General features: G+C 39.0%; 1 protein-coding gene across 1 annotated transcript in view; it reads left to right on the top strand.

Moving 5' to 3' along the window:
- etnk2 (ethanolamine kinase 2) overlaps positions 1-26,344 on the top strand; it is a 33,975-nt gene that overhangs the window by 3,910 nt on the left and 3,721 nt on the right. Inside the window, exons 2-7 of the mRNA XM_016268214.1 lie at positions 21,454-21,713; positions 22,868-23,008; positions 24,319-24,461; positions 25,339-25,422; positions 25,503-25,663; positions 25,855-25,928. Coding sequence (XP_016123700.1) covers positions 21,454-21,713; positions 22,868-23,008; positions 24,319-24,461; positions 25,339-25,422; positions 25,503-25,663; positions 25,855-25,928 — 863 coding nt within the window. The remainder of the gene's footprint in view (positions 1-21,453; positions 21,714-22,867; positions 23,009-24,318; positions 24,462-25,338; positions 25,423-25,502; positions 25,664-25,854; positions 25,929-26,344) is intronic.

Here is a 26,344-nt window from a genome sequence, read left to right as displayed (position 1 = left end):
TGTTTGAATGCATTCGCTTACTGGATCATTGGACCGAAAACTTTCCCAGAGTTTAGTGGCTTAAAATGATCTGATCGCAAGCAGAGAAGCCAAATTGGGTTAAAGGGTTAGAATAGAAATTGTGCTTCAGTAATTTTGCGTCAATTGAGTTAAATTATTTTAACGCGTTAAGGATTGTAAAATTAATTGCGTGCGTTAAGTAGGTCTGGGCGATAAAATGGTATTGACATTTATCGACGGTACACCTTCTTCGATAACAAATGTTCGAATGTTCGATATAGGCACGTGCTATGAGTGCGAAGACCGCACACACGAACATGAGTGCTGTGCCTGCCTGTGCTTGTAGCGTTGTAGCGCAGCAATAGACTCAGTGCGGTCAGAAACGATCTCTGCACTGCTGCAGACGCACCGCTCCTGAACGCAATGCCGGACCGCAACCGTGTGCAGTAAACACTTTAATCCGTAAACATGAGCGCATGAGCTCGCTTATAGACAGAGGTGATGTGTGGTGATTTGAAGCCGTTTGTGTATTTTGAGAGAGAGAATGTGCGCGGTGTTTCACTCACGCTGTTTGAGAAATTACGTCTCACACAAGGTTTTCAAATTATTTTATAAGTTATTTAATGAAGAAATATGAAGGTGAGTACCTCACCTTCAGCATTATAATTATTTTACCTGCGCCGAACGGACACTGAGACGTTGCCGCTGCATGTCTTGCCAAACCTCTCACAGCAGCGTCATCAGCTTGAGATCGTTTTTTTGAGATCGGCCTTTTTAGAGACCGCCGATCAATCATCCCAACGTGATTATCGGCCGATAGTGATCGGTAGCCAATCAGTCGGAGCACCCCTATTTTTAAAGGCAATCTGTGTGATGGACGATTCGGCTCTTTGTATTAAGCAATGCATAAATACGTGATGCTGTTTTGTTCATAATTAAAATGTTTATGCAATTTATGAAATTATATTTGATTTATATGAGTTAATTTAGACGTAATGCACGTTTTTTTTATAGACCGTTACTTCCTTGCATTGACAATTTAATGTGCTGAATTATTTTGCTCATTGCGCCCTCCTGTGGCCTCAAGAGACAAGCCAAAAGTTTAATCTATTTAATCTGCATATAAAACATTAGAAATTAGATATTTGTTTAATTTTTATTTTTTGTGTGACTGTTAAAACAAAAAAAAAATGTTGTTTGTCTCAATAAATTGAGTTAATTTAAAAATACAGTGGTTAAATGTAAAAAAAATTTTTTTTATTGCTGTTTTAAAAATTTGTATAAAATGTTTTAATTATCGATACCGAACGATATGAATAATATATATATATATATATATTTAAAAAAAATAAAATATACATTTTATAATTTATTTTAGTGTATTTAAAAAGTCTAGTTCATGATCATGTGTTAAGGTCATCTTCGTCTGTACTTCAAAGAAAGTGTGTGTGCATACCTACTTAACCATATTTTGGGGACAAATTTGTACCCAAAAGTGAGCAAAACCTGACAAAATTGCCAAAAACCTCCATTTGGGGACGTCCTCATTTGTAAAACTGGTATAAAAATAAAGTAAACAGTTTTTTATTTAGGGGTGTAACGAAACGATATTCAAACCGAACGTAAGTTATGAGTATAACAATGGATCTGTGAGACCGAAGGATGACCATTACAAACGGTCTAAATAGAATGATAAATTTCGTTCCGCCTTCTCTCGAGACCTTATGTAAACAAAGTCATGCCCATGACCCCAGAGGCAGAGCTTCCCGCACTATAAAAGTGGGATGAACTTCCAGATTGTCCTCTCACTTTGAACGCCTTAGTGTTCTGAGCGACAAGGATTGTGACGGTCATCCTTCGGTCTCACAAATCCATAGTTACATTCATAACTTACGATCTGTTTCGACCTCACTCTGACCTTCACTGATGGTCCAAATTGGATGACTCCTGTCAACAGGGTCGCGAGGAACTACAGAATCCGTACCATCTGACCCTCGCTGGGTAATAGACATTAAAACAGCAGTGCTGACTGGTGTTGCACTAGTCACGTCAACTCTGTAAAATTTTGTGAATGTACAAGGCGTAGACCATGATGCTGCTGCACAAATATCCTCCACCTGAACTCCTTTTAGTGCAGCCCATGAAGTAGCTACACTTCTGGTTGAGTGGGTCCGTATTCCAATAAGAACTGGCAACCCTCTTACTGCATAAGCATGGGAGATAACATCAACCAACCAGTGTGACAAAAGTTGCTTTGAAAGTGGCAAGCCTAAAAGCTGAGAATGAGACTTTCTCAAAGGCGGAGTCAAATTCACATAAGTGCGTAATGCCCTTACTGGACATAGGGTGATCAAACCTTCCTGTCCTGTCTGTGAAGGAGGTTGAACTGAACCATCTCCAGTATTTGATTCTTAAACTGAGGATTAATCACGTTTGGCAAAAAGGCAGGGTTTACCCAAACGTGACACGCAGACAGTCATCACTAACGGATAGAGCACACAATTCCCCTACCCTTTTAGCAGAGCAGAGGACAAGAGGAAAGCTGTCTTCAGGGACAAAGCTTTAAATTCTGCATTTGCCATTGGTTCATAAGAGGGCTTAGTGAGAGAGTCTAACACAAGGGGCAAGTACCAATTTGTAAGTAAGCCCCCCCCATGGAATGCAGAGATAGATGAGGTATAGACCTTGATCGTACTGGCTGCTTTGCCTTGGACTAGTTGAGATTGCAAAAAAACTAAGAACAAGCAACACAGAGCAGGTTACTGGTTCAACATTTGTGCCCAAACACCATTCTGAAAAGATTCTCCATTTATTGGCATAATTAGCACGAGTAGATGGGGCTCTAGCATTGTTTAGAGTCTCCCGCACAGTTTCATCTAGCTGCTGAGGGATGGGCTCTGCAGGGGCCATACCCACAAGCGCAGGGCCATTGGGTTCGGATGCCAGATTTGACCATCCACTTGTGACAATAGATCCACTCGTGATGGTAGCTGCCACGGGTGACCCTGAATCAGCTGAACCATCTCTGGAAACCATGGCCTTCCTGGCCAGCGTGGCGCAACTAGCAAAATCATGTAGCGACCTTCCCTGATCCTTCAAAGAACTTGAGGGAAAGGGGGGAAAAGCGCACAATTATCTGTCGGCCATTCATGTGACAGAGCATCCAGGCCCAAGCTGCCCTCTTGTATTGTACTGTTTCCAGGGATGCAAAAAGATCTCCCTGGGCTGTCCCGTATCGGGCCCAAATTTGGACTACCACCTCTGTATGTAACCGCCACTCCCAGGGAAGAGGGCCCGTTCTGGACAGAATGTCGGCTGCCCTGTATGCTGCACCCGGAGTGTGGATTGCTCTCAGTGAGGACAGCCGTGGCCATGCCCATATTAACAGATCCGTTGCCACCTAAAGGCATCTTAGTGATTTCGTCCCCCCCTAGTGATTTATGTGATAAACTGCAGAGGTATTGTCCGTTCTTATCAGCTCATGTTTGTAGCGTATAATCTGTAATAGGGCTTTCAGAGCAAGATGAACAGCCCTCAGTTCAAGCAGATTTATGTGTTCTGATGACCAAGGGGGTTCCCATTTGCCCTTTACTGACCTGCCTTTCCAAACAGCTCCCCAACCCATCAGTGATGCATCCATCTGTTGTGATCACTGATCTCCTTTTGGGGAATATTGCCCAGTGGGGTTCCCCTGCAAAGGAAGCTCTTGTCCCACCAGGGAAGTAAGGCTCGTATGCAGTGTGATACCAACAGTTTCTTTATTCTGTCCTCTTTCGGACGAAAATAAAAAGTTTAACCACCATTGTATAGGGCGTGCCCTCAGCAGACCTAAGGGGGTTACTACTGAGGCTGCTGCTATTGCTCCCAACAGTTTTTGTACCCTGTGGGCTGTCACAACCTTCCTTGTCTGAAAGTGATTTATTGCCTTCTCCAGGTTGTCTACTCTCCAGGGAATAAGACTTGCTTCCATTGTAATGGAATTGAAATGCAGACCCAGGAAATCCACCTGCTGTTTGGGCTGGAGACTGCTCTTCTTCCAATTCACTGTGAAACCCAGGAACTGAATATGAGCTAGAACTTCCCCTGTGTTCCGAATCACCTGTTCTTGGGAAGGAGCACAAATTAGCCAATTGTCCAGATAAGGCAGGATTTTAACCCCGCGTAACTGAAGAGGAGCTAGGGCAGCTGCAATCACCCGAGTGAAGATTCTCGGTGCTAATGATGGGCCAAACGGTAGAACCGTGGCCTAAAAGGCTTGGCCTTGAAAGGCAAAGCGGAGGAAGGGCCTGTGCTCTGGGCAAATTGTGCAGAGGTATTGTCCGTTCTTATCAGCTCATGTTTGTAGCGTATAATCTGTAATAGGGCTTTCAGAGCAAGATGAACAGCCCTCAGTTCAAGCAGATTTATGTGTTCTGATGACCAAGGGGGTTCCCATTTGCCCTTTACTGACCTGCCTTTCCAAACAGCTCCCCAACCCATCAGTGATGCATCCATCTGTTGTGATCACTGATCTCCTTTTGGGGAATATTGCCCAGTGGGGTTCCCCTGCAAAGGAAGCTCTTGTCCCACCAGGGAAGTAAGGCTCGCATGCAGTGTGATACCAACAGTTTCTTTATTCTGTCCTCTTTCGGACGAAAATAAAAAGTTTAACCACCATTGCATAGGGCGTGCCCTCAGCAGACCTAAGGGGGTTACTACTGAGGCTGCTGCTATTGCTCCCAACAGTTTTTGTACCCTGTGGGCTGTCACAACCTTCCTTGTCTGAAAGTGATTTATTGCCTTCTCCAGGTTGTCTACTCTCCAGGGAATAAGACTTGCTTCCATTGTAATGGAATTGAAATGCAGACCCAGGAAATCCACCTGCTGTTTGGGCTGGAGACTGCTCTTCTTCCAATTCACTGTGAACCCCAGGAACTGAATATGAGCTAGAACTTCCCCTGTGTTCCGAATCACCTGTTCTTGGGAAGGAGCACAAATTAGCCAATCATCCAGATAAGGCAGGATTTTAACCCCGCGTAACTGAAGAGAAGCTAGGGCAGCTGCAATCACCCGAGTGAAGATTTTCGGTGCTAATGATGGGCCAAACGGTAGAACCGTGGCCTAACGGCTGCAACCACCCGAGTGAAGATTCTTGGTGCTAATGACAGGCCGAATGGTAGAACCCTTAACTGAAAGGCTTGGCCTTGAAAGGCAAAGCGGAGGAAGGGCCTGTGCTCTGGGCAAATTGGGACGTGAAAATAGGCATCCTTTAAATCCAGAGATGTGAACCATTCCCCTGCTTTTATGGATTGTAGTACCATCTTTGTATGTGTCATTTTGAATGGAAGAACTTTCAAGTATTCGTTGAGGCCCCTGAGGTCTAGAATGGGCCGATGACCACCGTCTTTTATTGGCACTATGAAATAAGTTCAATAAAATTCAGTCTGCTGTGCGTCGAAGGGCACCTTTGAAATCACTCCTTTTTGTAGGAGGACTTCCAATCATCCAGATAAGGCAGGATTTTAACCCCGCGTAACTGAAGAGGAGCTAGGGCAGCTGCAATCACCCGAGTGAAGATTCTCGGTGCTAATGATGGGCCAAACGGTAGAACCGTGGCCTAAAAGGCTTGGCCTTGAAAGGCAAAGCGGAGGAAGGGCCTGTGCTCTGGGCAAATTGGGACGTGAAAATAGGCATCCTTTAAATCCAGAGATGTGAACCATTCCCCTGCTTTTATGGATTGTAGTACCATCTTTGTATGAGTCATTTTGAATGGAAGAACTTTCAAGTATTCGTTGAGGCCCTTGAGGTCTAGAATGGGCCGATGACCACCGTCTTTTATTGGCACTATGAAATAAGTTCAATAAAATTCACTCTGCTGTGCGTCGAAGGGCACCTTTGAAATCACTCCTTTTTGTAGGAGGACTTTCTACCTCTTCCACCAGTATGGATTTTAATAATGGGTCCTTGACGACAGTCATTCGGACTCTTGAAAAAGGTGGGGGGAGCTGTCGAAACTGCAGCCGGTACCCGTGGGTTATGGTGGATAGAACCCAAGGATCTGAGACCGCTTTCTCCCAACTGGCCCGCAAAAGTTGGGAGGAACAGTCATGGGCTGGCCCCTGATTCCTATGCAGGTTCCCAGCTTGCACACCTCATTGAGTTTCCCTGTCGGCCTCCTCCCCGGGACTGAGATTTTCTCTGGGAATGTGTGGCAATCTCTGAACAGTTTGTCTCATTGCGATAGAGCACTCTGCTCTATCCAGCACCTCTTGAGAGTCTGAATGAAAGACCTGACCAGGCACCACTGGCAAATTCATTAGTTCACCTCTTAAGGCATCCGGTAAAGTGGTTTGTGCCAGCCATATTTGTCTACGACATAAAATAGCCGAAAACATCGCCTTTCCCACATCACGTGTCAACTGAGAATGAGCAGCCAAAGCTGAATCAACAAGGTTCATAGAATCCTGGTCCTCTGTGTCTATTGTTTTTCGCAAGGCTGCTAAACGGATAGCCAAAGCATTGCCTGTACAAGCTGCATGTGCAGAAGCATTAAAGGACTGTGAGATCAGACGGTCCGTTTTAGCACACTCCTTCCTGGGGAAGCGAAGGTTAGCAGAAGCACGGATGGGACCTAAGGCAGTCCATGCATCTATTGCTTGTTCTACTAGTGGCATGTCCCCCAATCCAGTTTCCATTGGGTAACGGGCATTGGCCAACCGTCTACAGCCTGCATTAAATTGAGGCTTTTGAAATGGTTTCTTCCACGCTGTTCTCAACATAGAAGTATAATAGTCTGCCACTGAAATACAAGGTGCAGAATTATTCTGGGATATGCCTTCCCATACACCCCCAACAGGAACTGGATCAGGCAATAAAGACTGCAGGCCAACAATCTTGGCGGCACTACATATTCTAGTTATTAGAGTATTTAAGGAAAAATCCTCCTTCATTGATTCGTTATACGATTCTGCAGATTCTGAATGAGTTCCCTCGCATTGGCTCCCTTCCCCTGACTGCTGTGTATCATCACATAGAGAGTGGGGTGCAAGAAGAGATAACACATCAGCATCTTTTGTGCCTTTCTCAGGACGGGACTGTTGCCCGACCATTGGAACGCCTTCCTTACGAGGAGGTAGAGATGAGGAGGAGGACCGAAGAGCTTCAAATGGATCCATCCTCCGCAATAAACTCTGAACAGCTGCTAGGATCTGCAGTTGAGTGTGTCCGTATTACCACCTTCTGCTGGTGGAGCTGGCATTGAACATTTAGTCGCCTCAGCCACAATCTCACGGCTTGATTTGTGTGTGGAGTCATGACAATCACGTGAGTGCTTGCGCATGTGCTTATGGCCGCACCTATCCTATGAACGTTCCCTCTCCCTACCACGCTCAGGTACAGAACTGCATGTCCTATTAGCACTGCGAAGTTATTCATCTCTAGGCAGGTCACAAGCTGCAGAGCAGGAATTATCCACATCCTCTTTCAAATGAGCAATCCCCAAGCATGAAGGACATTCTCTATGCCCATCACGAGGGTCCATTGCTGAGTGACAAAACCTGCAGCACTGCGAATCCATAATACCCTTGTACACCAGGTAAGCCACACACAACACGCTGACTGTGAACAGCAGTGAAATATATCAAGCTCACATACACAAGCCACAGACCCACACCAGTACGCAAACGTACTTAGCAGGCCTATATCAAGCCCCAACAACTGCGAACAGTGATATAGGGTCTAAGAAAAGATTACAATACTCACCAATTTTATGGAGTATATTCAATAACCTACTGATGAGCACTCTGAAAAATAAACAGAGATGACAATTGCTAGTCTATAGGACTAGCCTAATAAACAACAATGCAGTGATGGTATATCCTGCAAAAAAACACCACAATTTACAGGGACACAAGTAGGCCTGGGCGATAAAACGATATCGATATTTATCGACAGTACACCTTCGATATCAATAGAAAAATTGTTTGATATAGCGCACGATATAGGCACATACTATGAGTGACGCAGACCGCACACACAAACACATGCTGAAATGAGTGCTGTGCCTGTCTGTGATGAGGAGATTGTGAATAAAGAATGAATATTATTTGAATTTAAAATAACATTTGCATTTGAATGTTAGGTGTGCATCAGGGAGCGTCATCAGTGGCGCGCAAGATGCGGTGATGTAAGTGACGTTGTTGCGTTTTAATGTTTTGTTAGTCTAGCCCACGAGACGCGCCGCTGCTGCGTTATTCATTCAAAATATTAGAGAAATATAGAAGCTCTATGCGGAGAAGATCTTGAATGGGTTAAAACTAGGGCTGGACGATATGGCCGAAATTTATATCACGATATATTTCTTAATTTCGGTCGATACGATATAAATGCAAACTGATTGTCTGCCAGCAGGAGGCGCTGTGAGAGCGGTGGAACTAAAGGTTTCTCCAGTAATGGCTGTAAATAAAGCAGCTCCGCTCATGAACGGTACTTTATCAGATAAAAATGCCATCTAAACTATTCTGAAGACAGTCGGTTCCCTTCAGAGATACATTCATATAAAACACCCGCAACGCGTTTTGATTTTAAAACGTGCAGTGCTCATGTTTATTCAACGAAGTCAAACGCCACAAATAAATCAATGTATGGGAAACACTGGTAATGTATATCGGAAATGTGTTTAAAAATCATATCACCGTTATTGGAAAAAATTATATCGCGATACATATTGATATTGAATTATTGTCCAGCCCTAGTTAAAACCGAAACCAAGCCATTCTCACACAACGCATATTCAGCGCATTTTTTAGAAGGACAAATATGACTGCTGCACTCAAAGAAGAGATGTATAGAAAGCCATGCAAAGTTAAAACAGTTTAAACTTTTAGAAAACACATCACAAATTTGTGGAGGTTTATTCCTTTTCACTGCGTCTCATATGTTTTTAAATGCAGTCTGTGTGAATGGCGCTTCGGCTCTTTGGATTATGCAATGCATAGATACATGATACTGTTTTGTTCATAATTGTTTTATGCAATTTACGAAATTATATTTGATTTTTATGAGTTAATTTAGACTTATGCACGTTTTTATAGAGTTACTTCCTTGCATTGACAATTTAAATGCGCTGCATTTAGCTTATTGCGCCCTCCTGTGGCCTCGGGAGACAATTAGACCTATACAATAAAGACCTATTTAATCTGCATATAAAACATTAGAAATGAGATAGTTGTTTAATTTTTATTGTTTGTTAAAACAAAAAAAATTGTTGTTTGTCTCAATAGATTGTGTTAATTAAAATACAGTGGTTAAATAAATAAAAAAAATTCTATTGCTTTTTGTTTTAAAAAAAGTTATAAAAAATGTCAATAATTATCGATACCGAACGATATGAAACATTATATTGTTGATACATTTTTTTAGCGATATCGCCCAGCCCTATACACAAGGCACCTGCACCACTTGGGTGAAGAATTGAATGGTGAAATATTAGATCGGTTCTTACCCGTACCAGGTCCCTATGGCGAGAAAGATAAAGAGGACAATCTGGAAGTTCATTCCGCTTTTATAGTGCTGGAAGCTCCGCCTCCGGGGTCATGGGCATGACTTTGTTTACATAAGGTCTCGAGAGAAGGCAGAACGAAGGTTATCGTTCTATTTAGACCGTTAGTGACAGTCAGAGTGAAGTCAAAACAGATCCGAAAAAACGCTATACACTAGTGATGGGAGAAGCAAACCTTTTCGAACTTTAGAATCAATTGAACCAATTGCTTCGCAAATGATTCAGCGCTCGAAACACCACACGCGTGTGACGCCTGCTGGTCAGAACTGTGTTTAATGCAACAAAAACTCAGGCCAAAACATGCATAAAAACATTTTACAAACCCATTGCAAATGTTTTATTGGAAGTATAATACATAAAATAACATTAAATGTGAAGTGTCTGTATAATGTGTTTTTTAAAATAAATTTTGTTTGTTTTATGGAGAGCTAGTCTAAACAGGGTAATAAGAGACTATTAACTTCTAGTCATCTTTTTAATTACACAAATGTCTCATTAAAAATGTCTACAAATTGTTTAAACTGATCCGAGATCAGGTAAATCTATAGACACTGATTCAATGGGTCGCCACTAGGGGGGCGATATCAATGAACTCGCATGATTCAATGGCAAACCATTTAAAAATGTAAAAATGTTTTGAAACAGTTATGACGTAACGAAGCCTCGTTTACTGAAATCACATGACTTTGGCGCTTTGAAATGCACTCTGAACCACTCAGGGCTTAAAGTTCTCCGGCACCGTGCCGGATCTCCGGCGTGCAGCGTTTGGCTGAGGAAAAAATAATCCTACATTTAAAAAAAACTTGTTGATATCCCTTTCGAGTCAATGAATTCACCTACCAATGGTATGAGAGGAGCACAGCTTTCACTCTCAATCAAACTAACATTACTAGCCAATCAGAATGTTTTGCTCCTATAAACACGAGACGCGCATAATAGTATCCAACTGCAGAGTCGCAGCCCTGATGAATGGAGAAGCGCAACAAAAAGCTGCGAGGTGCAATGGTCAAAGATGTCCATCTAGCGCATATTTACGTAGAAAAGCTAATTAAAAAGCTTTGTAAACAGCTCAGAATAATCATGTTATCTCCATAAGAACGATATGATTGCCAGAACAAATTTACTGGGATTTTTGAAAAGGACCTGTTCACACATGATCTAGTAATGGTAACTTACCGGTGATTTACCTGTAAAGACTATGTGTGAAAGGGGCTAAACTCTTCCTCTGCATATGCTGTGAATTTTAATTCATCTGGGAAAACGGTGTGCATTATCTCACTAGATTTGTAACGTAAATTATATATAAACCTTTGCCAACACAGGAGAATACATCAACCTATTTCTAAATATGCCATTTATTGTACATCGCGATTTCAAAATAAAAGTTTGAGTTTGCATGTGGCCAAATATTAAAATTATATGGATTTAAACATTGTTTAATCACACTGTAAAGTGAAAGGTCACCAGTCCGTTGGCGCCCTCTGCAGGTATTTGTTATAATACATAATGTACTTAAGTTGGTTATGTTCATATTATGCATAGGTATATTACATTGTGTATTTTAACAGTGTTGTAATTACTTGGTTTTGATATTTTATTTGAGGCAATTATTATTGCCTCATCGTTAGTTTATATATTAATAGACATACTAATGCCTGGTTTTCACTTTAGGTTTATTTGTGTTACTAAAAATATCAGATTACTCAAATTAGATTAGTAGATTAGTTAAAATATTTCAAAATACAACTGCATTGTTTTACTTTTTGTAATTAAAAGACAAATATTTTGTCATTGAAAATTTCTTAAAAATAGTATTATAATATTGTCTCTTTCTAGTGAACCAAGTATCTGTATTTTGTCTCATCTCGTGAGCATTGTCACACCCCTAGTAGTCTCAGCCTCAGATGTCACGCCCACGGAACATTGGCTGAACGTCTGATGCATATGGCACACAAAAGTGGAAACACTTCAGGAGTTTCAAAGTAGTCATCGGATTGGTTGAATTATACAGGATTTCTGGGAGACATGTATGTCGCGTTCTTTAACGTTCCGCCTGGAAACAAAGATGCCGTGACGCCAAACTCCCTCATGAAAGAAGAAAGCCGATGTGTTTACTGTGACGACAAGCGCTTATCAGGTTCAACTAAACACTGAATTTTCAAAAGTATGTGAAATATTTCAAGTTCGTGGCACATAATCTTTCAAATACTTCCCAGAGTTTTACACACTGGTCTGTTATTGTGGCGACATTTCCATTATGGCACACAAAAGTGGAAACACTTCAGGAGTTTCAAAGTAGTCATCGGATTGGTTGAATTATACAGGATTTCTGGGAGACATGTATGTCGCGTTCTTTAACGTTCCGCCTGGAAACAAAGATGCCGTGACGCCAAACTCCCTCACGAAAGAAGAAAGCCGATGTGTTTACTGTGACGACAAGCGCTTATCAGGTTCAACTAAACACTGAATTTTCAAAAGTATGTGAAATATTTCAAGTTCGTGGCACAGAATCTTTCAAATACTTCCCAGAGTTTTACACACTGGTCTGTTATTGTGGCGACATTTCCACGCCCTGAAACGTGACGCTGAAACGAAATGAACTGTGATTGGTTGTTTGACATGTCGGTCAAATGGCCTTGTGGGCGGGCCTTGGCCAATGAAAGCTGCCATGGATTCCAGACCTTCAGCCGTCAGACTGAAGGTCTGGCTACGCAAGACTACATCCCTAGTGATATAGCTCATAATTTTCCAAGTGTATGATATAGATTTCATTCTTCAGGTCAACCATATACTCATGAAAAAAATCAGTTTGAATAAGGAAAGCAATAACTTTGCCATAGTATCCTTTCAAATGTTAAAGTTGCCACAGTCTTTGCATGTGCTGCCACGCGCCCTGTCCCCTGGAAAAAAGTTCAGGTTCATCATTTTTATTTGCTTTAACCCCTGACCACTGTTTCGAAACAAATGAGTCGCAAAGGTTTCAAAGCTTCACGAAGCAGTGCTTCAAAAATGCTCATCACTACGAAACACCACCCACGGTACGTACCGTGGTACTCTCATGGCGTACCGTGATACTCTCTTGGCCTACCCCGCCCTCTGCTGAGGCACTTCAAACGCATACGGCCATGATGGTTTTGAATTGCTTCAATCACTTTGTGCAGAACAACTCTGTTATATAGGCTACATAAAATTATAAGAACATGACTGTAAAAAAAAAAAGCCATGTTTCAACACGTTGTTATGGAAAGAATACGTCCACAGAGTTATATCTTCATGATTAGCACAGTAGCTTGTGCAGCCACTCACAGCCTTTTGTGGAACTGTAAGTTGCAATGTTTTGTTTATATATATAAACAATTTAGAATATTAATAACTATGATTGGGACTGTCATATACAAAACATTATAATGAGAACACTATTATAATAAAACACTGTGAATTTTTAGAGTTCGCTCAGTTGCCGTGCTTTGCTACAGGATTGCGGGCATTGTGTGTAATTCTACACATTCCCGCAGGTTTCTCATAATAAAGCGGAAAATTCCCAGACACATTTATGCACTGTACCATGTAGGTTGAATCCAAACCGATTATCTTCTCCCACTCTCTCAATCTATTAGTGCCGTGACCCGGATGGGAGTGAGGTTTAGGGGGTGAGTGTAAAAGAGGCCAGCTGGTAGGTGCTTTGCAGATAAACCTCACTCCTCTGATCTGAAGAGGCACACTAGCAACTGATGCTATAGGCCTCATTGTTAGCGTGCCCGCCTCCCATGTAGGCGTCCTAGGTTCAAGTCTGAAATTTTATGGAAACTTTCCATGGGAACTTAAAGGGGTCATATGATGCGATTTCAATTTTTCCTTTCTCTTTGGTGTGTTACAAGCTCTTGGTGCATAAAGAAGATCTGTAAAGTTGCAAAGATTAAAGTCTCAAATCCAAAGAGATATTCTTTATAAAAGTTAAGAGTCAACCAAACCTACCTAAAACGGCTCATTCTAACACGCCCCCACATGTCTACGTCATGATGTGGGAAGATTTGTATAATGCCACCCAAAAGTTCACGCAAAGAAAGAAGGCGCAACTTTTATTCTCGCTGTAGTATTGTTGTTGCCGCCGCCGCCATGTCGTGAAGGCGCTGTGCGTTTCGTTGTGAAAGCGAAACTACTTTGTTTGGCCTTCCAAAAGAGGACATGACTAGAAATCAGTGGTTAAGTTGTATTTACAACACTGTTCCAGAACAGTTCAACCTAAATATTCAGATGTGTCCGGTGCAATTTTATGGAGGACTGTTCCCTGATCCTGGTAGAGTAGACTACAATGCCGGCTGTTCTGACTCACAGACTGTAAGTAAATTTTTTTTATATTTAAAGAATTTGCCACTGACGATTCAAGCGCGAGTTTTGAGCAGTGTAGAGTAGCGTTTGTAGTTTGTCATTTCTCTGATCACAAATGCAGATATGGTTTTATGTTTACGCGGCGCGATGCAATGCAACGCGTAAAAAGACAGTATAAGGCATTATAATCCGTAATTATGTCCCCGCTGGATGCAGCAAATGCCTCGTTTATAATGGGTTTTAATGTTTTTGTCTCGTCGCTCTGGCTGGCACACGGCATCACAATATGGCAAGGAGCGTAACATTTCCGTCACATGCTTGAGGTATTCGGCCAATCACAATGCACTGGATAGCTTTTCAGACCAATGAGGTTTGTAAAAATCTATGCGTTTCAGAAAGGCGGGACATAGAGGAGAAACAATAATGTACAGTATGTGGAAAATAGTGCGTTTTTTGAACCTTAAACCGCATTAACACATTTCATTACACCAAATAACATTAACAAAATAATGTTCTTTTTAGCAACATCATATGACCCCTTTAATCTGGGGAATTTTAGAAATATTCCAAGTTGGAAACTTCTCAGGTATTTATGGGAATTCATTGGAAATATGGGGAAATTTATAGAAACTGTGTCATATACAAACATAAATATAAACATTTTGTTTGGTCATAAGCTGACATGCATGCAAACTAATGCAAATTTTAAAAATTACATTTTTGGAACCTGTGATACTTTTTTCAGGATTCATTGATGAATAAAAACTTAAAAAGAACAGCATTTATTCAAAGAAGAAATCTTTTCTAACAATATAAGTCTTTACTATAACTTTTTATCAATTTAACACATCCTTGCTGAATAAAAGTATTAATTTCTTTCAAAAAAACGATCCCAAACTTTTAAACAGTAGTGTATTGTTAAAAAAATATTTCTATTTTAATTAAATGCTGTTCTTTTTTAAATGTTTTATTCATCAAAGAATCCTGAAAAATATAAAAAAAATATATTAAGCAGCACAACTGTTTCCAAATTTGATAATAAATCAGCATATTAGAATGTTTTCTGAAGAATAATTTCTACAGGATGTATCTGTAGAAATACATTATATTATAAAGTACATTGAAACAGAAAACTATTATTATCAAATAAATGCAGGCTTGATGAGCCTAAGGGATTCCTTTAAAAAAAACATTAAAAATAGTAACTTGTCTAAACTTATAACCACTTCTGTATGATAACAGAAAACTGGCTAGCTGAAGGTACCAGAAAGAGCATCACAGCTTGAGCTAGCTTGCACATGATACCTAGCCTCATAAATTGTCAATGAAATGGTGCTAACTAGCTTACATTTTTCATATCTGATTTACTGGCTAGATAGCTACTGTATAAACACATTTTGGATAAATTTGAATACCATAGATCAGCGGTTCTCAATTCCAGTCCTCGCGTTCCCCCGCTCTGTACATTGTGTATGTTTCTCTTATTGCTTCAGACGTTTGTTATATTTGACTGTAAGTTCCCTGCGAAGTGGACATTACCGGATATTCCGCTATGATTCCAGTTTGAAGGGAGCGTGTATGTTCCATACAAAGGGCATTTAAGTGTGCGAGACGTGAATTTAAATTGTATTTATTTACAGAGGTATATCATGTCCCACTTCACACCTCTCTAGTAAGTTTTGTTTTTGTGTGAAGACACTGCAGGCAGCTGCGCAGTGCAAATCTGTAAATGAATATTCCGAAGTGAAGTAAACTTCAACGGATTTACCCTGCTCAGGGAGTAGGGAGCAATGGACACTAGGGACCATGTCAATCGAAACACAGTTCATGCACGTAGCTCACTTCTAACGAGATGATGATCTGAATCAGGTGTGTTAACAAAGAGAGACGTGCAAAACATGTAGAGCGGGGGTACGCAAGGACTGGGATTGAGAACCGCTGCCATAGATCAAATATATTTACTCAAGTAACATCAAAACTTACTTGAAAATGTGGGGGAATTCCCCCCTTAGGTGACTGGGGGATTGTTTTAGTTTTTTTTATCTCATCACCTAAATGTTGGCTCAGTCAGTGTATTTCCTTTTACAATGGTATAATTTTGTTGCGCAATAGCTTACACACAGCACAAGAAAGTTTTAAACATACATTTTTGTAATAGTTGACATTCATTGAAGAAATTATCTGTGCATGTTATGGAGGAATGCACAGTGCGTGTAGGGGATGCGTCCTCAATAGTCCTGCTGTACGTAAGTGTGCTGTGGGCATGTGATTGAGGAATGTGCAGGGTAGTTGTTTTAACTAAGATTTTAACGAAGTTTTAACTTTTTTCAACTACATTTAAATTCCCTGTTCCTGCAATTTTGCAAATTCTCCAGTCTTGAAAATTCCCTGAATTTTGCAACCCTAGTTATTGCATATTTGATTAAAATAATTTCCTTATTGTTTGGATATTCCATTTTATTGATCCATGATACATGTATTTTTATATGTAGACTAAGAAATGTTGTCCAATGACTTGTTTGCATTATTTAGACATTATTTTATGTGTAATTTTCTTTAAGGCAATGGATTTTTTTGGTAACACTTTACAAAGCAACCGTTTTTAAAGTCTCATTTGTTAATGCATTAATTAACATGAACTAACAGAGAGCAATTATTGATATTATTATTATTAAGTTAAAAGTGAATCTAGTGTTCTTTAGCATTGCTGGTGCCATGCCATGAACCCTACCTCCACACTAAACACAACCGAACTGAACCGTGGCTCCAAAACGGTGATATAAACTGAACCGTGGCATTGGTATATTGGTACACCCCTTATAGGAATATATATATATATATATGTATATGTGACCCTTGACCCCAAAACCAGTCTTAAGTGACATTTTTTTCAAAAATCGAAACACAGTTCATGCACGTAGCTCACTTCTAACGAGATGATGATCTGAATCAGGTGTGTTAACAAAGAGAGACGTGCAAAACATGTAGAGCGGGGGTACGCAAGGACTGGGATTGAGAACCGCTGCCATAGATCAAATATATTTACTCAAGTAACATCAAAACTTACTTGAAAATGTGGGGGAATTCCCCCCTTAGGTGACTGGGGGATTGTTTTAGTTTTTTTTATCTCATCACCTAAATGTTGGCTCAGTCAGTGTATTTCCTTTTACAATGGTATAATTTTGTTGCGCAATAGCTTACACACAGCACAAGAAAGTTTTAAACATACATTTTTGTAATAGTTGACATTCATTGAAGAAATTATCTGTGCATGTTATGGAGGAATGCACAGTGCGTGTAGGGGATGCGTCCTCAATAGTCCTGCTGTACGTAAGTGTGCTGTGGGCATGTGATTGAGGAATGTGCAGGGTAGTTGTTTTAACTAAGATTTTAACGAAGTTTTAACTTTTTTCAACTACATTTAAATTCCCTGTTCCTGCAATTTTGCAAATTCTCCAGTCTTGAAAATTCCCTGAATTTTGCAACCCTAGTTATTGCATATTTGATTAAAATAATTTCCTTATTGTTTGGATATTCCATTTTATTGATCCATGATACATGTATTTTTATATGTAGACTAAGAAATGTTGTCCAATGACTTGTTTGCATTATTTAGACATTATTTTATGTGTAATTTTCTTTAAGGCAATGGATTTTTTTGGTAACACTTTACAAAGCAACCGTTTTTAAAGTCTCATTTGTTAATGCATTAATTAACATGAACTAACAGAGAGCAATTATTGATATTATTATTATTAAGTTAAAAGTGAATCTAGTGTTCTTTAGCATTGCTGGTGCCATGCCATGAACCCTACCTCCACACTAAACACAACCGAACTGAACCGTGGCTCCAAAACGGTGATATAAACTGAACCGTGGCATTGGTATATTGGTACACCCCTTATAGGAATATATATATATATATATGTATATGTGACCCTTGACCCCAAAACCAGTCTTAAGTGACATTTTTTTCAAAATTGAGATTTATACATCATCTGAAAACTGAATAAATAAGCTTTCCGTTGATGTATGGTTTGTTAGGATAGGACAATATTTGGTCCAGATACAACCATTTGAATATCTGGAATCTGAGGGTGCAAAAAAATCAAAATATTGAGAAAATCGCCTTTAAAGTTGTCCAAACAACGTCCTTAGCAATGCATATTACTAATCAAAAATTAAGTTTTGATATATTTACAGTAGGAAATTTACAAAATATCTTCATGGAACCTGATCTTTAATTAATATCCTAATGATTTTTGGCATAAAAGAAAAATCTATAATTTTGACCCATACATTGTATTTTTGGCTATTGCTACAAATATACCCCAGCGACTGAAGGTCATATATATATATATATATATATATAAAATGAACTTGAAAGTTAATAATATTAAAAAAGTTAATATCTCTTAGTTAAATATCTAAATTTGATCATTTAAAAATGTTAGGGATTTTAAAAAGTTTAGGTTATGATTGTGTGTTAAGGTCATGTTCATCTGTGCTTTCATTATAGTGTCAACACAGTTGTGTTTGCATGTCCCCGCATTTTGACACCTCAGTAAATCTCGAAGTACAGTGAAATGAGTTTGCTTAGTAAGGTGCATTGCCATCATGTAAATTTACTGATGTGGCGTTTACATAAATATACTGTATATAATACAGAAATCTGACTTTTTGGTCACACCGGTGGTGTCAATACATTTTGTTGCAGGTCATGTTGTTGAAGTTTCTACGTATACACACGGATATTTTACATAATGGTCAATCTGGACTATGCTTGTGCAACAGTTATAAATTTTTCTTCTTTTGTTCTTGACACAGGTCACCTCTGAATGAGAGATTGTCCCCCACCTGGCGTTCTGCTTTGAAACTAGTTGATCTGATTAGATTGACTCAACCCAAAACCACGTTTGACTTAAAAGTGATGACCCTATTCCATTTGCGTAATCAGATCAATGTCTCACGACTTCATCAAAAAATAACGTTGATTTTAATTTAGGAGGATCACAATCTTCACACAGTTATTAATAGTAATAAAGCAAACCTCCCTTACTGTAGTCTAAGAGGTAGTTTATCCTAATGCAGCTGATCAGACTCGGTGGAGTCACACTTACTGTCTGGCCTGATGTCTCCGCCCATCGCCACATGGGCTACACACTTAACACAACTATAAACTTTGCATTATTGCACCGATTGTCAGCCTTATCGGTCATCTCTCTTTGAGTGTTATCATTCATGATGTGATGGGAAGTGAAGGTTACTATTGTACAGTGTTATTATTGTTTGTTTGTCTTTTGGCAGAGACCGCTTGTCCCATTTATGTATTTATACAAGCATAGCAGACTACTTGCATAAAATGCATATTAATATCTATATCTCCCAATAATGTCTTAGCAAGATGTTTAAATGCTTAGTTTTATGATCACACTCTGGTTTTTAGTTTGGGTCAAAATATAGCTATAATGCAATGCAATACAGTGATGATAGAGAGATGAACAAATAAACATTCCCCAAAAGACTGATGTATCATATTTGAAACTCTTATTTTAACATGATTTTGCGGTTTAAAAAAAAGATGAAGTCAAAATTGCAATTATATACACATTATATATCCCCACACTACTTTTTTCAGGAACTTGATGACATATGATGCAAACCTTCTGATTCCTTTCAAAAGCCCTTGTTGTGAATTCGACAAAACGTCAACTAAGCCAGCCAGCTAGATAATGTAACCTTGGTCACTTTCAAATCTCCAGAATGCACAACAGTGATATTCAGTTTATCTAAATTTGCATGAGACAAAAACACATGGCCCAAAACTCTTACACTGACCCATCCTTGGTCCTGGTCCTAAAAGATAAGCTTAATTTCCATATTTTATTCTTAAGATTTTAGAGTGGCTACTGTTGGACAATAACATGAGTTGTGTTTGCTACAGGTTTGAAGCCAGGATGAATGAACCTAATCCTGTTCGACCTCCATGCGGGTGGCACGGCACTGTTTACAGATAGCCAGCATAGTTTTCATCAATGAAAAACACGCATTGTGCCCAAATGTTTTGTTCACAGCTGCTTTGGTACAGTCGTTTGAATGAAGCCAAAATGCTCAAAATAAAGCTCCTCTGTTGGCACATTGGCATACTGATACCATTCATCAGATTACAACAAGATGAGCTCTGGCGTTCCAGCCGTTTAGGAGATCCGCGCGGTCATATGACATAGCTGAAAGAGTTTGACGTTGTGTTGTGGTTGACCTAGGCTCAGCTGTAAACACTGACCATTAAATCAGTTTTTAATATTCAAACTATCCTGCATTTATTCGTATAATTATGGAATATTTACTGTCAGCAATTTATCTTGAACCCATTTACTATTGAGACACATTATAAGATAAGTGTATAAAACAACACGGCACCTGCTCCGAGTTGAATTCATCCTCTGTATGTTGACCAGTCATGCTGTTTGTACATTAGTCATTTCAGGAATCTCAGAAATGCATTGGTGGGTGGCAAGGCCGGTGCAGTGAACTGTGGGATACATTGCTACAAACACAAAGCATTTTAAATCTTGCCAGTTTATCATATGCTCCATTGTGATTGACATTTGAATTTTTTTAAATAGCCTATTTGTTTCTTTTAAAGAGCTAGTTCACCCAAAAATGAAAGTTTGCTCAAATTTACTTGACATCCAAGATGTATCCAAGATTGTTTCTTCATGGGATCAGATTTGGAGAAATGTAGCATTGCATCACTTGCTCAGCAGTGGATCCTCTGCAGTGAATGGGTGCCGTCAGAATGAGAGTCCAAACAGCTGATGAAAATATCACAGTAATCCACACAACTCTATTACGTTTATCAATTCATATCTCGTCAAGTGAAAAGCTGTGTGTTTGTAAGAAATGAATCCATTAAGGCATTTTAACTTTAAACTGGCCAAAATATGAATCCGTATTCCATAATAACGCTATTGTCCTCTCACATCAAAATCCACCGACATATTGGTTTAGAACTATTTTCACTTGTAAACCGTGCTTGATCTGTGCGCTTTTCTCTCCTGATTCAGACAAGATAACTTTTCCACTGTATATAGCAATATTATGGATAGAGGACTCGTATTTTAGCCGGAAGCAACGGTTTGAAGTTAAAAACGTCTTAATGATGGGTTTTTTTTTCTTACGAACACACAGCTTTTCGCTTTGCATGACATTAACTGATGGACTGCAGTGGTCTGAATTACTTGTGGATTATTGTGATGTTTTAATGAGCTATTTGAACACTCATTCTGACGGCACCCATTCACTGCCGAGGATCCATTGCTGAGCAAGTGATGTAATGACAAATTTCTCCAAGTCTGTTCCATTCCAAATAACAAACTAACTCCTCTACATGTTGGATGGCAGAGAATTTGTAAATTTTTTATTTCTGGCTGATCAACATGCAGTTCTTGATGCATGAAATACACCACGTTACAGAAGTAAAACTGGTTATGAATGCAGTTTCAAGCTGACTGTAAAGTTTATGCATCCTGCAACAAAAAGTAGCCATGATTGTAATCCGTACTTATGTGTTTTTGTCCCTTCAGCTTTTCACAGATGGCACAACTAACAAACTGGTGGGGTGTTATGTGGAGGACTGCCTTGACGATGTGGTACTGGTGAGGGTGTACGGCAACAAGACGGAGCTGATCGTGGACCGAGACAACGAACTGAAGAGCTTCCAGGTTCTGCACGCCAACGGTTGTGCACCCCGACTTTACTGCACTTTCCAGAATGGCATCTGCTACGAGTTCATGCAAGGACGCGCTCTGGATACTCAAGACGTCAGGGACCCGGTGTTACTCAGGTGGGTCCGTTCAGCACAAGGCACAAAATAGAAGGATCCAAATGGGTGTTCGTTCTAAAAATAACACCTCTATTTGGTCTTTTGACTTCGGCATTTGGGTTAGAACGCAGAGTACTTCACTCTGATTTTAGCTTAAAATACCGTGTCTATTGTGGCCTTTGTGACTATAATGAGGAAGTCATTAAAACTGACCTTAGCTCTTTTCCAAAACCTTATGCTACTTGCATTTTTGTACATAATTATACCTGACTTGTCCAAATTGTCCAAAGATACTATCCTTTGATAAGAGAATCCCAAAATGCATTGCAATGAGTTAAAATTTATTAAAAAGATGTCATACATCAATACTGAAAATGCTTAGTATACACTAGCATTCAGATCTTTTTAAGATTTTTAAAATGTTTTTAGAATAAGTTTCTTATGCTCACCAATTATTTGATAAAAAAAAAATACAGTAGAAACGGTAATATTATGAAATATTAGTACAATTTTTAAAATAACTTTTCTATTTGAATATATTTTTAAAATGTAATTTATTTCTGTAATGGCAAAGCTGAATTTTCATCATCATTACTCCAGTCTTCAGTGTCACATGATCCTTCAGAAATCATTCTAATATGCTGATTTGCGGCTCAACATTTCTTTTCATTATCAATGTTGAAAATAGTTGTGATGCTTACTATTTTTGTAATATTATTATTATTATTAATTTTATATATATATATATGTAATAGGTAGAATACTAATCACTATTGGTAAGTGATAGATTTATGCCAAAGAATAAATGTTAACTAGTTGGAGTATCACTATTTGAAATAATTAAATAGAAACATAATTTGTTGAAAAAGAAATAAGAACAAAGCTGACATAGTAGGCACCCTTTGAAAAAATGTCTTTAAATATTGAAGAATGTTTTGTGCAAACATTCTTTATATAGTCTAAGCTAACTGCAAATTTGGAGTGAAGTTCATGTGCACTTCATGAGGGTCATGTAATCTCCTTCCAGGCACACAGTGAACCGTATCAAAATCTACACCGGTGACCCTGGGCTAATGTCCATGTTTCCACACAAACAGCTTTTTCCAGGCATTGTGTTTAAGCTGAAATTGAACATTGCCATTTTGACCAACGTCTTCCTTTGTTATTATTGGCAGACTGATCGCACGAGAAATGGCCCGCATTCACGCCATCCACGCACACAACGGCTGCATCCCCAAACCCAACCTGTGGCTCAAAATGCGCAAGTACTTCTCGCTGGTGGCCACTGAGTTCACAGACCAAGCCTCTAACGTCAGGTAACCTTCAGAGAGTGAATCTTAAATGATCTCATTCAAATTCAAATTCTAACACAAATAGTTCACAGCTCAGAATCTGATTGGATGAGACCCATTAAAGCCGTTTGAAACCTCAGTAAACTTTGATTTTGCTCGGACAGGTGTTTCGCGGTGCACAGATTGCTTCCGTCCATCTAATCTCATGCACAGAGCTGTTATGTCACATAATCATCTCCACTGTCTTCCTTAACAAAGATGCTCGCTCTTAAAAGCTGGTGGCTGTTTGCATCCTGATGTTTATCGGGAGCCAGAGATAATGCACATGCGAAGTCATTTACGTCACCAGCAGTCATTAGAGCATTTGTTTCATAAGAGTTTCTCTGATGGAGATTATGTTACTGCCCAAAGTCTAATAGGACGATTTCACGCTGTAGTTTGCGGTTACTTTATACAAGCAACAAAGCAGATCAGTACTGCTAGGTTTTGAGTGAGCCACTGCAGCACAAAAGAAGATTCTAGAAATAGCTCCTTAAGCCCATTACAAGGGGAGAGTGGTCACCGTAAGACAGGCTTTCTCATTGGTCGAACTGGACGACTTTACCACTGTCTGAATTTCCTTTAAGTAAAACCTGATGAAGTATTTAGTTGATAACACTTTACAATAAGGTTAAGTTTAAGTACATGAACGGACAATGAAAAATACTTCTAAAGCTTTTAGTTAACTTAATGTTGATTTCAGCATATAATAAAACATTATTAGTGTGTAGTGTGTTTCTTAATGTTATTTAATAGGCTTTCGCTAACATGAACTTATTAACTAAGATCAACAAAGGTGAATAAATACTGTATCAAATGTACTGCTCATTGTTGGTTAATGAAAGTTACAGTAGTAGTGTTAGCAAATTGATTTATTGAAGGTGTTATTAAGCATTTATTACATTGTAGAACTTGGATGATTAATAATTTAATTGAAAAGTTCATTCAAAAGAGAATTTGAGCTTTGCAGATGAGATTTGAAGTGGCCGGCCACATACATTTAATATATTAATTATGTTTGCTAAGGAAATTTCTATTACTCATACTTGAGATTAATGATTTGAACAAACCCCTAACCATGAGCATTGTATTTGTAACTCATCCTGCACTGTTTGATCTATGGTCATAAATGATACCTCAAACCCTGTGCCTTGTTTAGGAAGGGTGTGCAAAATTATGGGAACATTAATTGAACAAAGTTAAATTTTCCGGCATTATTCTTTTGTCAAACACTCTTGACTCTCTGTTTGTCTTGTGCTTGAATCACTGATCTGTTTCTGTGTTCTCTGAACTAGAATTCAGCAGGAAGTGCCCAGTCAGGAAGTGCTAGAACGGGAAATGATGTGGATGAAGGAACACCTGTCGCAGCTGGGCTCTCCTGTAGTGCTCTGTCACAACGACCTGCTCTGCAAGAACATCATTCACAACGCAAAAGAAGGTGGGTTTTACTTAAACACCATGACAGCATGAAATCAAACTTACATTTATAATAAATGTCCCTGGTCTTAATGTACACAAAAGTGTGTATTAAAAGCGAGTCATTTTTTGGTATCAAAATCTTTCTCTGTCTCTGAAATGGCTTTTCTGTTCTTCTGGTGTAACCAGTCATGTGGGAGGGGGAACAATATTAATTATTTCATAGCCCACTTTTCATATTTAATTCAAGAGAAGATTTTTTTTGTTGTTTGTTTGATTGTTTTTGAAATAAGTATTTTTATGCTCACCAATGCTGCATTTATTTGATCAACAAAAAAAGTAGTAAAAACAGTAAAATTGTGAAATATTATTACAATAAAAAAAAATTATTTCTAATATGCTTTAAAATGTAATATAAAGCATCATTACCCCAGCCTCGAGTGTTGCATGATCCTTCAGAAATCCTTCTAATATGCTATTCTTATTACTTACAGAGGACTTACTGACCTCTGTCTGAAACTTTTGGACGGTAGTGTCTATGTCATAGTACTCAAGTTAAATGCACTGTGAATGACTTTTTCTGTCGTTTTAAAATCTGCAGCGTGCAACGGAATAGCATACTGTATATATTGAGTGCTTCCAGATTTCTCAAACACTACTGCTGCTCCGTCCATGCTGCCTCCTGTGTTTTATTGTTTAGGCAAACATGAGATCCTGCATTTGGTTGAGCCAGAAGTTTACATGTTGGGACACTCAAAGAAAGAAATATTGACAACACCATAGAGCCGAAGTGCCTTTTCAACTAAGGCATTACATTTTGGGATTTCGTTTCAAAAATGCATTCAAGTCTAATATTTGGTCTTATTTACTGCAAATTAAACCTCTGTTGCTGTTTTCAGGCCATGTTCGGTGTATCGATTATGAATACTCAAGTTACAACTACCAAGCATTTGACATTGGAAATCATTTTAATGAATTTGCAGGTGAGCAGCGTTAAAATATCATTCACAAAAATACTCCTATGGGATTTGTTTTGCATTAACCTCATGTGTGTGTTTATCAGGCATGAGTGAACCCGACTATAACCTTTATCCCAGTCGAGAGATGCAGTTGGACTGGTTGCACACTTACTTGCAGGCCTACAAGCTCTTTACCAAGAAAGGTGAAGAGGTGAGCCAGCTTGAACTGGAGACGCTCTACGTACAGGTCAACAAGTTTGCTCTGGTGAGTTTGCAGAGGATCAAAGCGAAGGAAGTGTTTTGATAATGCTACATTTATGAAGTTGATTTATGTTTGTTTATTCCAAGGATTTGGATTTAAAAGCTTTTTGCATGTTGATTGGTGTCAGTGATATGTCTGTTTATGGATTGAGCTAGAAGGCTTTGGCCTGAAGTTCTTGTTCTTCCGTTTGGCAGGCCTCACATTTCTTCTGGGGTTTCTGGGCCCTGATCCAAGCCAAGTACTCCACCATCGAATTTGACTTCCTCGGGTAAGCAGCGTATCCAGCTCAGAAAACCTTTCATCTCTGTGATGGGGAGGATTTATTTACAGGCATAAAGATCTTTATCAACTCTGACTTTGTTAAGAGAAATGGATATTAATGGCAGATAAAGAATGTACAGTAAGTGATATGTAAGGGACAGGAAGTGGTGACTACTAATGCAGCCAATACACAAGCAAGTTTTAGTTCCAGAAGATACTTTTGTAAGCTAATATAAAATTGTATACTGGAAATAGATCCTGATATTGCCTTATTGAACAAATGAGACCAAATTCAGATATTTAAAAAAAGTAATAATAATAAATACATTTTATACAATAAAAGTGTGTGTATATATATATATATATATATATATATATATATATATATATATATATATATATATATATATAAAATTATAATCA

The sequence above is a fragment of the Sinocyclocheilus grahami genome, unplaced genomic scaffold (assembly GCF_001515645.1).
Source record: "Sinocyclocheilus grahami isolate Dianchi unplaced genomic scaffold, SAMN03320097.WGS_v1.1 scaffold44.1, whole genome shotgun sequence".
Classification (NCBI taxonomy): domain Eukaryota; kingdom Metazoa; phylum Chordata; class Actinopteri; order Cypriniformes; family Cyprinidae; genus Sinocyclocheilus; species Sinocyclocheilus grahami.
The sequence above is the reverse complement of the archived record's forward strand: the minus strand, read 5'-3'. Positions and strand labels throughout refer to the sequence as shown.